The sequence below is a fragment of the Saccopteryx bilineata genome, chromosome 2 (assembly GCF_036850765.1).
Source record: "Saccopteryx bilineata isolate mSacBil1 chromosome 2, mSacBil1_pri_phased_curated, whole genome shotgun sequence".
Classification (NCBI taxonomy): domain Eukaryota; kingdom Metazoa; phylum Chordata; class Mammalia; order Chiroptera; family Emballonuridae; genus Saccopteryx; species Saccopteryx bilineata.
The window spans coordinates 173,600,311-173,613,068 of record NC_089491.1 but is presented as its reverse complement, the minus strand read 5'-3'; the positions used below and the strand labels follow the sequence as shown (position 1 = coordinate 173,613,068).

Below are 12,758 nucleotides of genomic sequence, written 5' to 3'. Positions count from 1 at the left end.
AACATCAGGGTGGGTAACCTTTCACGGACCTGCATGAAATTTCTGGAGGACTGGTATGCGTACCAGCAGTTGAAAAACACTGGTGTAGGATATTGCTCTGGACATCCACCAAGTTACTATGGAACAAGATTCCTTTCTGTTTCCCTACAGTCACCTTCCTTATCTTTACCTTTCTTACTGGAAGTCTTTCCTAATGTCTAGCTTCAATCTTCCTTGCTACAGTTGAAACCACTCACAAAGCTTACAGTATCAGAACGGCCTACCATTGCTCACTTCTGTGGTTTCACAGGTCATCTCCAAACGTGTTTAGGAGAAAGAAACAATGTAGGACACACTGGCTTTGGGAAGAAGCCTCAGAAATCCCAGCTTGGGGAGCCTTTCACAGACAGGGCAGAAGTCAGTGTCAGGCCATAAACCTTTCCCTGAGGGGGTTAAACGATCTCTGTTTCTCAAGGGAACAAACTGGCAAGCAGATTTTCCTGATAAAAATGCCTCTGCTCTCAATCTCATTCTGGCCTGGGCTGTGACAGCCTAGTGCCGAGTTAAATCATTTCCTCTCCTGCCCTGATGTCTAGAAAATCTCCTTTCCCAGCCGTTACCCTGCTTGATTGGCATTCATCTCGGTCTATAGATTCTTTGATCTCTTCCCCAAATTGGTCCCTCAGTTCTCAGACTCTTGTCTGTTTGGAGTGTTGGGGTCTTTCCAGCCAAACTCTGCATTTCATGGGCTAGGCTTGAATAAAAACATCTGAAAAACTGTCTCCTCCTCCACACTCATTGCCTGCCATCCAAAGGAGGGGGGCCCTCTCCATGAAGGGAATAGCTCAGTGACCCTGAACACCATGCAAGGTAGTGTACCCCTTGCTGCTTGCAATACCAGGGCTCCGCCACTGGGACCCCATCCCCTGAAATTGTCATCCCATTCTCTCTAAACTGAGTTTCTAGACCCTTTTTCCTGAGACTCCTGGACCTTAACTGATTTTCCCCTCTCTGCTTTTGAAAAATCCAGCTTTAAAAAATAGCTAGTGTTTATTGAATGCTGACTATATACCAGACACCTGGCCACACATCATCTCAATTAATTCTCTCAACCATCCTAAGGGGTAAGAGGTATTGTGATTCCCATTGTACAGTTAAATAAATTGAGGACTAGAATGCTTAAATAATTTAACCAAGATCACAGAATTTGTAAGTAGCCAAACCAGGATAGAACACGAATTTGAATTGCTCTGTCTATGCTCTCAACTGCTCCACATTCTAGTGCTGCCTCGAAATCTTTTTTGAATGGGTCTTCCAACCCAGGGAGCTTGTTTGCCACCGCCTCAGCTCTCTTCCTTTCCAGCCTAGCAGGGAATCCATGAAAATCATCTGGTGCTCAGCCCTCTGCCCTTGGAGAAGAAAGGAGACTCTTATACTTGAAGTTCTTTCTTGATCAGTAATTAAGAGTATCCTGTTCACCAGGATCACTTCTCATTATGAATTAGGAAATTCACACTAATATGATAGTCAGTCTCTTGTGAATTTGTTTCTGGCAGGTCAATTTCTCTGGAATCAGAGGAACTTGATCTCCAAAGCTGCAAAACTTTGGCCTAGACTTAGCACATGGTGACTTCACCATGACCCTGCCAGTCTGCCAGTCCATGTGAGTGGTGGCCCAGGGGCATGACCAAGGCAACACATTCAAACAGAGACAAGGAGGAAGCAAGGCCTTCACATCGCTGCTCTTGTGGTCTGTTGGTGTGGGCTCTCTCATCTTACCCTCCACCAGCTCCCACCTTCAGACCCTGAACAAGAGGCTCCTCTTCTCTGAGTATCTCCTCGGCTATGAAATGGACACAATAATTCTTGCCCTTGTGACCTCTAACAGGTTTTTAGTGGGGCTCAAATAATCAGTGAAAGGACAGGAAGGAGCTCTGTAATCTGGAAAATGCTATACATGCGGGAGATGTTAAGGTCATGACTGACTGTCCACGTCAGCCTCCTTCATTTCCCATCGTTCCTGTCCTGGAGTGAACAGAACTGCATCTGGGTCCAGGACCCATGCTGAAGTCTGCCAGCATGGAGGAGGGGAGGTGGGTACCATGCTCTCCCTGTGGCATTCAGGGACACACGGCTCCAAACGTGTGGTGAACCGGGAAATGATAGGAATTACTTCGGCAGGGACTGTAGAGTGAGGGAGGGTTTTCTCCTTTATAAAACTTCGTTGTGTTTTAACAATAAGTAAATCAGAGAAAGAAAAATAATCCATGCTCTAGCCTGTACAACACTTCTTTTTCTCACGTATGCTCATACCAGGCTAAGTGTTGCCTTTCCCCTCTGCCTCTTGGGTTTACAGTCTGAGTCTACTATCTGTATCATATCACTTGTCCTTTGTTGTGCTTGTGGTTGTTCCTGGTAGCTCCATGTGCATGTCTTACCCTTGGCCAAGGCACAGTGCCTTCTTGTAGAATCACTGCAAGACAGGCTTTGGGGATTAGACAGTTGCCCCAACTCATGTGACAGCTGAGGACACCAAGGCGCAGAGAAGGGAGTGCTGTGTCCAAGTCAGGTGGTGCACAGCACCGGCCTGGACAGGAAGCCTGGCTTCTCCCTTGTTCTGTACTTCACCAGCTGGAGGGCCTCAGGCAAGGCACCTTCCTCCGGGCCTGGGTCTCCTGTCTGTTCAGTAAAGGGCTATTACATGCCTGGGCTTGCTCCCAACCATGATGTCCCGAGGTTCTAAATCCACAGACCCCTTCTCTTGCCTCCCCTTACAATCCTTGCTGGAGACAGCAACGCCTGGCCGTCTTCCCTCTGAGACAGTACCTGTTTTGTTTCTTAATTGTCAAAAGAAGTCACTACATCGGAACATTTACAGCAAAATGGTGGGATCTTGATAACATGATACGAAGCGAAATAAGTAAATCAGATAAAAACAGGAACTGTATTATTCCATACGTAGGTGGGACATAATAGTGAAACTAAGAGACATTGATAAGAGTGTGGTGGTTACGGGGGGGGAGGGGGGAATGGGAGAGGGATAGGGGGTGGGGAGGGGCACAAAGAAAACAAGATAGAAGGTGACAGAGGACAATCTGACTTTGGGTGGTGGGTATGCAACATAATTGAACGACAAGATAACCTGGACTTGTTATCTTTGAATATATGTATCCTGATTTATTGATGTCACCCCATTAAAAAAATAAAATTATAAAATTAAAAAAAAAAAAAAAAAAAAAAAAAAAAAGAAGTCACTAAAAATCTCCTCTTTTTTTTTTTCCTTTAAAAAGTCTCCTTTCTTAAGTCATTCCAAGGCCTCTCAAAACCAATAAAGCCTTTAAAAATGCCTGGTATGATTAAATCACCCTTGCTATAGATTAAGGTTATTTCCTCTTTTTTGATTTTATAAAACAGATTTAAAACCTTTTAGTTGTACATCAAAAACTCCTATTGGAATTATAAATTATTTTCATGGTCATAGTATTAGTTAAAAGATAAATAAATAAGGCCCTGGCCGGTTGGCTCAGTGGTAGAGCGTCGGCCTGGTGTGCAGAGGTCCCGGGTTCGATTCCCGGCCAGGGCACACAGGAGAAGCGCCCATCTGCTTCTCTACCCCTCCCCCTCTCCTTCCTCTCTGTCTCTCTCTTCCCCTCCCGCAGCCGAGGCTCCATTGGAGCAAAGATGGCCCAGGCGCTGGGGATGGCTCCTTGGCCTCTGCCCCAGGCGCTAGAGTGGCTCTGGTAGCAACAGAGTGACGCCCCGGAGGGGCAGAGCATCGCCCTCTGGTGGGCAGAGCGTCGCCCCCTGGTGGGCGTGCCGGGTGGATCCTGGTTGGGCGCATGCGGGAGTCTGTCTGACTGTCTCTCCCGGTTTCTAGCTTCAGAAAAATACAAAAAAAAAAAAAAAAAAGAAGAAGAAGATAAATAAATAAGTAAAGATGCCCTTTCAGAGAAGAAATACAAAACAAGAAAAGCACAGGAGATAATGAAGTTAGAAAAACCTCCAGGCCTGCAAAGAGAGGCAGCCCTTTCTGAGAATACAAAACAAACAAAACCCAAAACAATATCCGAAAGACTCAAACAAGAAGTTCTCAGTTAATAAAACAGAAAATTGGACAAAATTCTGCATTAATGGAGGCTGACTGAAAGACAGCCAGACCTTCCTTGTGGTAAAACTCCATTTTGTTGTTCTGGAAGTATTATCTTTAGTTATGTTTCTTTCTTTAAGTAATAGAGCCTAGAACTTTTTACCCCTGAAACTGTTCTCTGGGTCATCTCCCTCTTCAGTTTGGCTGCTCTGATGTGTTTACCTAATTTGCCTAGAGCTCAGAACAGCTTCTTGCCCAGGGTGGAGAGGCAGGAACATCAGGCCTGGCCTTCTTAGTCTGGAACTACACAAGCCAAGTTCTCTGAAAGGCGCTGACCCTAGGCAGCCTACCTACCACCTGCATCTGGGGAAGTGGTCGTCAGGTGTTCACTCCCCCTGACATACTTTCATTTCCGACGCGTAGAAACACCTCCATTCTGTTAACTGACTCCAGTGGTAGAAGCTGCAACAACAAATGCAAACTCTGCCTTTCAGCAGACATATGGACCTTGGATAAGTCATTCATTATCTCTGATCCTCAGTGTCTTTGTAACATAAAAATGATACTAATAACATTTTATGGGCTTTAATGAGAATTAAATAAGATAAAACTTGCGCAGCACCATAGCAAGTGTGCACACAGGACAGCTAGTATTTTCTCTCCCACTCTCATGGGAGGGGTGCACAAAATACAAATACTGAGTGAGGAGGAATTCTCTAAATGCCACTGACAGGAAGTTTGTCTTAATTAGCAGCTTTTTGAATGTAGCCCATGGCGTGGCCTCAGTCACACTGCATAGCCCTCCCCATAACTCCATGGACAGGTAAGCTTCCCAAGTACCCTCTGGTGACAACCTAGGCTTCATGAAGAGACCAGTCTTGGAGGATGGCTCAAAGCCTGGAAGGGAAAAATACACAAAGAAATTGGCCTGGACAAATACTTGACTCCAAACATGAGTTTTACATCCCAGTTGAGGAAAGCCTTTTGAACAGAAAGTCAAACATAATAAGACAGCTTTTCTAACACTTTCTGGAATTAGTGGGGGATACCCAATACCAAGGTATTACAGTAATTAGACATCTATTTTGGTTTTGTGCCTCCTGAGTCTTCCAGGGATGACACAGGTGGGGCAAAGAGCACAGAGAGGTTAAGTGATAGGCCACATAATTCATTGGGAACAGACTTCATTAGCTGCTGGGCCACATTCTTCTGCCCTCTTATATGGTCACCCACAGGTATAACAGGACCCAGAGCCACAGTGGGTTCTACTGTAAGTACACAAGATTCTCAGAATACTGGTGAGCAAATCTGCTCAAAGAGCCCAAATAAGAAGGAGCAGCCCATCCCCTACCCCTGCTGTGTTCCGGACCAGAGTCCTCAGTTCCCAGAGTTCCATGTGGACCAAGTAGGCAGGACTCCAAGGCAGGGCATGGAAATTTTTACAGCCCTGAGTCAGGTCACATCTCAACCCTTGCAAAGGCCTGGGTACTAACCACTGGACTCTGAAGACGACCAGACAACTTCTCCTGGGCCTTGCCCCCTCCTGCCCTGACCCCCAGGGCCTGTGAGGGAAGCTGAGTCTTTTCTGTGCCTCTTTAGGGACTGGGAGGATCCAGTCCAGCAGCCCCAGAGTGACTCCTCCCCCTCCCACCAGTGGGTGGGGCAAGTTTCCTAGCAGCCTCTGAGCTTCGGACCTGAGAAATGGAGTGGGCACTGACACCAAAGCTCCCAAGCTCAGCAGTTTAAAGACTAAACTGTATTGATTGAGAATTTAATTGTTCCATAATGGCTGAGTAAACACTCACTGGTGTATTGATCATGCCTCAGGAGGGCTAGGGAGAGAGGAAAGTGAGCCTGATGCACAGGACAGGGGACACAGGGCTCTCCCTGACAGCCTTTCTGGGAAGGGTGGCCCTTTCCCAAGGGCCTGCAGCCCCTGCGCACTCTGCCGGCTGCTGAGCGCATGACAGGTGAGAGCTGGAGGCACTAGGGCAGGGGCTCGCACAGTGCATGCAGTGTGGAATGCAGGCTACAAAACCCTTTGTTTCTTTTTTAATGGGAGGAAGTGTAAAAACTAGTGCACAGAAGAATAAAACCCCAGAAAGTTGCACATTAATATATTAACAGTTAATTCTAGATGACTGGGTTCAATTTTTATGTTCTTTTTTTTTTTTTTTTTTCTTCATTTTTCTGAAGCTGGAAACAGGGAGAGACAATCAGACAGACTCCCGCATGCGCCCCACCGGGATCCACCCGGCACGCCCACCATGGGGCGATGCTCTGCCCATCCTGGGCGTCGCCATGTTGCGACCAGAGCCACTCTAGCGCCTGAGGCAGAGGCCACAGAGCCATCCCCAGCACCCGGGCCATCTTTGCTCCAATGGAGCCTTGGCTACGGGAGGGGAAGAGAGAGACAGAGAGGAAAGCGCGGCGGAGGGGTGGAGAAGCAAATGGGCGCTTCTCCTGTGTGCCCTGGCCGGGAATCGAACCCGGGTCCTCCGCACGCTAGGCCGACGCTCTACCGCTGAGCCAACCGGCCAGGGCTTTATGTTCTTTATATTTCTATATTTCCCACATTTCCAACAACTAGCAAGTGCAACTTATAATCAGAGAAAATAATAATTATTATTATTATTTTTTACAGAGACAGAGAGAGGGATAGATAGGGACAGACAGAAATGAATGGAGAGAGATGAGAAGCATCAATCATTAGTTTTTCGTTGCGACACCTTAGTTGTTCATTGGTTGCTTTCTCACATGTGCCTTGACTGGAGGCCTTCAGCAGACCGAGTAACCCCTTGCTCAAGCCAGTGACCTTCGGTCCAAGCTGGTGAGCTTTGCTCAAATCAGATGAGCCCGCACTCAAGCTGGCGACCTCGGGGTCTCGAACCTGGGTCCTCTGCATCTCAGTCCGACGCTCTATCCACTGCGCCACCACCTGGTCAGGCAATGTTATTTAAGATGAAATGAAATGCCTCAAAGAATGTCTGCTATGTGCTATTAAAAAAAAAATCCTAGCAGGCACTTCATGAAAAGAGGTTGCATTTGGAGGTAGACCTGGGCTCCCTTTCCAGCTCCAGACCTAATTCACTGTGGTCCCTCTATCAAGATACCCAACTTTTCTCCATTCCAGATTCCTTATATGTAAATGGGAGTGGTGACTATCTCACAGAATTGAGATAAAATATTGAGAGTGCTTAGTGCAACATCCCCAGCATGTTCAATAAATACTGTATCCAATAAATATTAGTGTCTCTTCCATTCTGGAGTAGGGCAGGGTGGTTGAGGAGGAAGGCCCAAACACCGGTGAGTTGGTCCAGTCTGCTGGGGCTCAGAGTGCCCCCATTCCCACCCCATCCTCTCCTCACCCTGGGGTTGTTCTGTTTTCTCCCCAGCACCTTCTCTTTCTGATCTTTCCCGCAGCCTCCTGTTGACACCCTTAATAGAAGCCAATCTTCCTCATCCTGCTCCACTGCTACCCATAGACACGAATGGGCTACCATTCCCCTAGAACCAGTGGTAGTCAACCTGGTCCCTACCGCTCACTAGTGGGCGTTCCAGCTTTCATGGTGGGCGGTAGCGGAGCAACCAAAGTATAAATAAAAAGATAGATTTAACTATAGTAAGTTGTTTTATATAGATTTATTCTGCCAAACTTAGCGAAAATCCGACATAAAGTACTTGGTAAGTAATTATTATTATATGCTTTAACTTGCTGTAACTCTGCTTTATAAATTTTATAAAGTAAAGTTACTTCCCTACTTTATAAATCACCATTACTGTGGAACCAGTGGGTGGTTAGAAAATTTTACTACTAACAGATACAGAAGTGGGCAGTAGGTATAAAAAGGTTGACTACCCCTGCCCTAGATGCTAGGAGGCAGCTGGCCGGCTCCAGGGTCACTGTTCTGAATGCCACTGAGAGTCTAAGAAGGAGGAGAGCCCATGGGATAGAAAGTAGGGCTGCAATTATTAGCCTATTCATTTCCCCAGAATAAAGCCCTACTGTCAGCGAGCAGCGGGAGGATGTGGGAAAGGGGGATGGAAGATCCTAGCAAGGACTTGCTGCCCCTGTCTGGCTCTGGGCCCACTTCCCCAGTTCTCACCTGAGGCCACGTGCCTAGGGGTGTGTGAACCTAAGCACAGCAGAGCCCATGAAAACCCTATGCCAGCCCCATAACTGTTCCACTGTACTCTGTTCCAGGCTGCCTGCCACACGCTTCCCTCGCACAGATATGCAGCTTCCAGACTTGCTCAACTTCTGGGGCCTCACTTCCTGGCATGTTCCACGTCCCAAGATAAATTTCTCCTGACCTCATCCCCCAAGGGCTGGAAAAGGCTGTCCTGGCTCACACTAAGGGGCTGAAGCTCACCCCTCCTGGGAGGGGTGAGGAGCTCTCTGGGGCCCTGGGGCTCTCCCCTGGGCTGAGGGTTCACCTCAGGCTGCAGCAGCAGTTCCTCCCTACACAGATCAGCCATCACTGTAGCCTCCAGGGCGAACCCAATGGCTCTAGGAAAGAAGGATTCTTGCTCAGCTCCACAGTTTGGGGTGGGGGCAGGGAAGGAACATCCCCTCAAACTTGTGCTGACTGTGGTCGCCACTGGCCTCAGGGTACAGAGGAAGGTGAGAGGGCCTCTGTGGCCAGCTCTGGGATCACACAAAAAGGGCCCTAGTGACCCTGAATCTGATGATTGCTTTGGATTCCTTGTTGGTGTCTCCTGTAGAGATCAATTGGCTTATTCCTAGAGCTGCTCAGAGGATGCTGATTCGGCTAGAGGCTGGCTGAACTGGCAGGAAACCAGACTGATCTGTGCGGAAATACCCGGTGGGTCTTAAGGGCTCTGTGGCCCACGCACCCTGTGCTGGCTTTCAGCCTGTCTCTGACCTCTACATTCTGTACAGAAACTCACAGGGAGGTTTGAGCCACACTGGAGGCGGAACACCTGGATAAAGGGAAGGGCTTAAGGCTGTGAAAGAGTCATGGACAGGGTTAGGAGCAGGGGTGTTGGGAGTATGATGGGAGAAAACTTATCTCAGGATGGAATTCCCCCAAGAATCCAAGAATAGACAGACTGAGTGACACATACACTGTTAGAAAACATCTAGCAGCCTCTTCCCAGAGAGAGGTCGAGAAACTATCATCAGAGAGAGATGGACAGACAGAAACACACAAAACACACTCTAGGAAACTACAAACCAGACAGACAGGACAGCTTGGAATAACTGAGAACAGAGATAGACAACAAACAGCTGGACCAACTTGGGCTCAAGCCTCCCTGCCTCAACCAGAGGGGAGGGCTCCAGTAGGCAGCATTTACAGGCCCCTCCATGAACAACATTCCCAGAAACCTTCCACTTTCCACCCTGCCTCCCTAGAGCACCTCCCTAGAGCAACCTCGGGGCCTGCCCTTTGGGAAAACTAAGATAATAGGTTTCCAACTGTCCCACCCTGAGTCTTGGAAAAGAACCTAATCCCTTGGAGCCCAGGCCCCATGAGGGGGCAGCACCCCTCCCTGCACCAATATATACCCACCTCTTCCCCACCCTTTCCCACCAGGAGCCAGACTGCAGGGTGGGTCCACCCTCACCAGGCAGTGTTAGCACGTAAGAGAGTGGAAGAACTGGGTGGGAGTTCTGGGTGAGAGTGGGATACTGGGTGGGAGTTCTGGGTGAGAGTGGGATACTGGGTGGGAGTTCTGGGTGAGAGTGGGATACTGGGTGGGAGTTCTGGGTGAGAGTGGGATACTGAGTGGGAGTTCTGGGTGAGAGTGGGATACTGGGTGGGAGAGACAGGAAGGACCAAGGAAAATCCAAGGGCAGATTTCTGTTGCTGAGGCCCCCAGGGCTAAGCTTTGTGAGTGTAGTGTTACTCATCCTCCCCAATGCCTGGTGCTTGGGTAGCAGCAATTAAACATCTACTAAATTGAGCTTGATTGGTGGGGTAGAGGCAGACTAGACAGCTTTCCTTGCTTCCTAGCAGGGAGGACATTTTTAGGAAGAAGACTCAGCTACATGTCTGCACAGTGACAGCTCATGGGAGGATCCAGGGCCCCCTAATTCTTTCCTCCCAGACCAATTCCATGCCATTCCACTCTGTGTCCTCTCCCCTTTCTCTTCCCCTTTCTCATTCCTCCATTTCTCTCTTTCTATCCAGTTTCCAGGTGAGCCATTTTTAATGTGGAGGTATCACAAGGCCCCACTAGATGGGGAACTCCCCAAGGACCCAAGTGGCCTTACTTGGCCTTATGTCCTGGCACAGAGACCACCCAGGACATTTCAGAGAGCCTGGTCCTTCCCTTTGCCTTCAATCCTCCAACATAGTCATCTGCCTGGAACAACTGTTGCCCCGCAGCCCTGGACTGAAGGATCTGGAAGTGTTCTTGTGTGGTCCAACTGCCACAGTCCCCTCCTTAAGCCCTGCCTTGTCCCCAACCCCCTTTAACTTCCCTTTAATGGAAAATGCATAGTAATACCTTTCAGAGGTTGGTTTTCTGTCTTAAAGCTTCATAATCACCATCTCTGATTATTATCTAATTATTTGCCAAAGAAGAAAGGGAATGATCATGGAATTGTTAAGTCTTAAACCGGGAAATGGCGAGCAGTGGGAGTCAAACTTCCTAAGTGTGCATCTGGCACTGGTACTCACTGGCTGTGGGACTGTGGGCCAGTCCCTTGAGTGCTCTGCACCTCACTCACCTCTTATATAAGACAGGGGTTATAACTTGCCTGATCTTGTTTTCCTAAGCAGGTGAGATGCTCAGTGAGGTTACATGTAAATGTCACTTTCTACAGAGACCAACCCCTCCATTACACAGATGATGAAACTGAAGCCCAGGGGAGTTAAGTAACTTGTCCAAATTTATGCTGACAACAGGAGACTGTAGATGGGGCAAATTTTAGTCCAGAATCAAAGGATCATAGCTCTGAATGAACTAACAAGAGAAATGTGCAGAACTGTAAGACAGAAAAATGGGTGAAAAAAGAGAAGAAAAGAAGTGTGATAAGGGACAGAGAGGGAAAGTGCACAGATCAAGATGATGGGGAGAGGAAAGCGATGTGGGGGGGAGGGGCACAGAGGAACAGAAGGGATCATGAGGGATGAGTGTGGGAGGAGAAAGATGAAAGCATGAAGGAGGGAGAACACAAGGGAAGGACACTGGAAGAAAGATAGCCTACAGCTAGCCCAAAAAAGATGGAGAGGAAAGCCTGGGACAGTGACACTGAACCCTGACTTTTCAACACTCTCCTCCCTTATCAGGTTGTCAGCTAACTCAACAAAGGTTGAAAAATCCCTGAAATGAAAATCAGCCATCTTGGTTCTGTTATGGAAGGAGAAAGATTAGGAAGAAAATGGTAAATATTTGATATAAGGGCAAAGATGGGCACTACTATTGGTTGAGCAACTACTGAGTGCCAGACAACCCACTGTGTTCTCTATACGGAGTCACATTCACTTCTCCTTGCTGTTTGAAAATGTCTTTTACATAGGCGTTCAGAGGGGAAGAACACAGGTTTGGGATATGAACAAAAGGGCATAATGACCTCAGAGTTAGGGATGGCTCATCTGGGGCCCAGAGGAAGCAAAGAGAAATGGAAGTGTGAAGAAGGAGGTAAGAGCAAAATCACAAGACTCAAGAGGAAGGGGCCAAATAGTGCAGCGGTGTGTGCTTTGCTCTGAGGGGGAGGGTCTGGGGGTGAGGAGGGGAGGACCATCCACCAATTACTTCCCACCTTTGGGAGGCCAGGTCGGCACAGGAGGGCTTCTGCTCGGAGTCAGCGGCTGGGCAGCAGAACTGATGCAACACGGTCTCATTCCTGAGGGCAGAGCAGAGGGAGGAGGTCAAAGCTCAGCTGAGACAGGCTGGGCCCAGCTCAACTCTCTGACACCAGCTGTTTCGGCCCTGAAAACTTGCCCTTGTGTCACTGAAGTCACCAACTCTGTTCCAGGGACAGAATTGCAGCATCCATTCTCTGTTATCAAGGCCTTTACCATCCATCACCCATTAGGCCCAATTCAAACACCTCCTCCTGCTTGCAGTCCACTTGACCTTCCTACTTCTGCACCTTCATCCTCTCAGTGGGCTCCTCTACTTTTATGAGCCATTTGTTCCATCTTTTATCATTGTCATAGTTCTTTACAGCCCTATTTCCCACTAAGGTCCGGCAAGGCCAAACTAGGTCTAATCATCTGTGGTGCACAGAACTGCGTGCAGTAAATGAACACTTTAAAGCTGGTCATATGCAAAGATATAAAGCACTCATACAGAGACTTTAGTGTTGGCAGCTGAAACCCCAAGGGATGGTGCCTGAAGGGTTTGTTTGATGAAGACAAAAAAGCCAATCCAGGAAGGAAAGACCTGAATCCTCATGCCAGCTGTGTGATGCCTACTTCACCTCTTCAGGGTCTCAGTTTCTTGACTGATGAAATGAAAGCTGAACTACAGAAGTAGTTCTCAACCCCAGCTGCTTATTAGAATCACCAGGAGATTTGGAATCGACCCCTGACTGGGTCCTACTCCCAAGAACTGATTTACTTGGTCTGGCCTGGCTCGGGAGCACCAGAACTTTTTTATAAGCTCCTAAGCAATTCTAAAGGCAGGCAGAACTGAGAGCAATTAGATAATTTTCAAGGTCCCTTCCACCTCTGAAATGCTGTAATTCTACTATCCACTTTGAGCCAACTTGGGGTTT

The 12,758-nt window shown here is 48.0% G+C and overlaps 1 protein-coding gene across 7 annotated transcripts in view; it reads right to left on the bottom strand.

Moving 5' to 3' along the window:
- IQSEC3 (IQ motif and Sec7 domain ArfGEF 3) overlaps nucleotides 1-12,758 on the bottom strand; it is a 128,932-nt gene that overhangs the window by 75,442 nt on the left and 40,732 nt on the right. For all 7 annotated transcript variants that reach the window (XR_010729181.1, XR_010729180.1, XM_066258633.1 and 4 more), the window contains exon 2: nucleotides 11,799-11,882. Coding sequence is in view for 5 of the 7 variants with exons in the window: in XM_066258633.1 (XP_066114730.1) it covers nucleotides 11,799-11,882 (84 nt within the window). In the remaining 2 variants the exon portion in view is untranslated. The remainder of the gene's footprint in view (nucleotides 1-11,798; nucleotides 11,883-12,758) is intronic.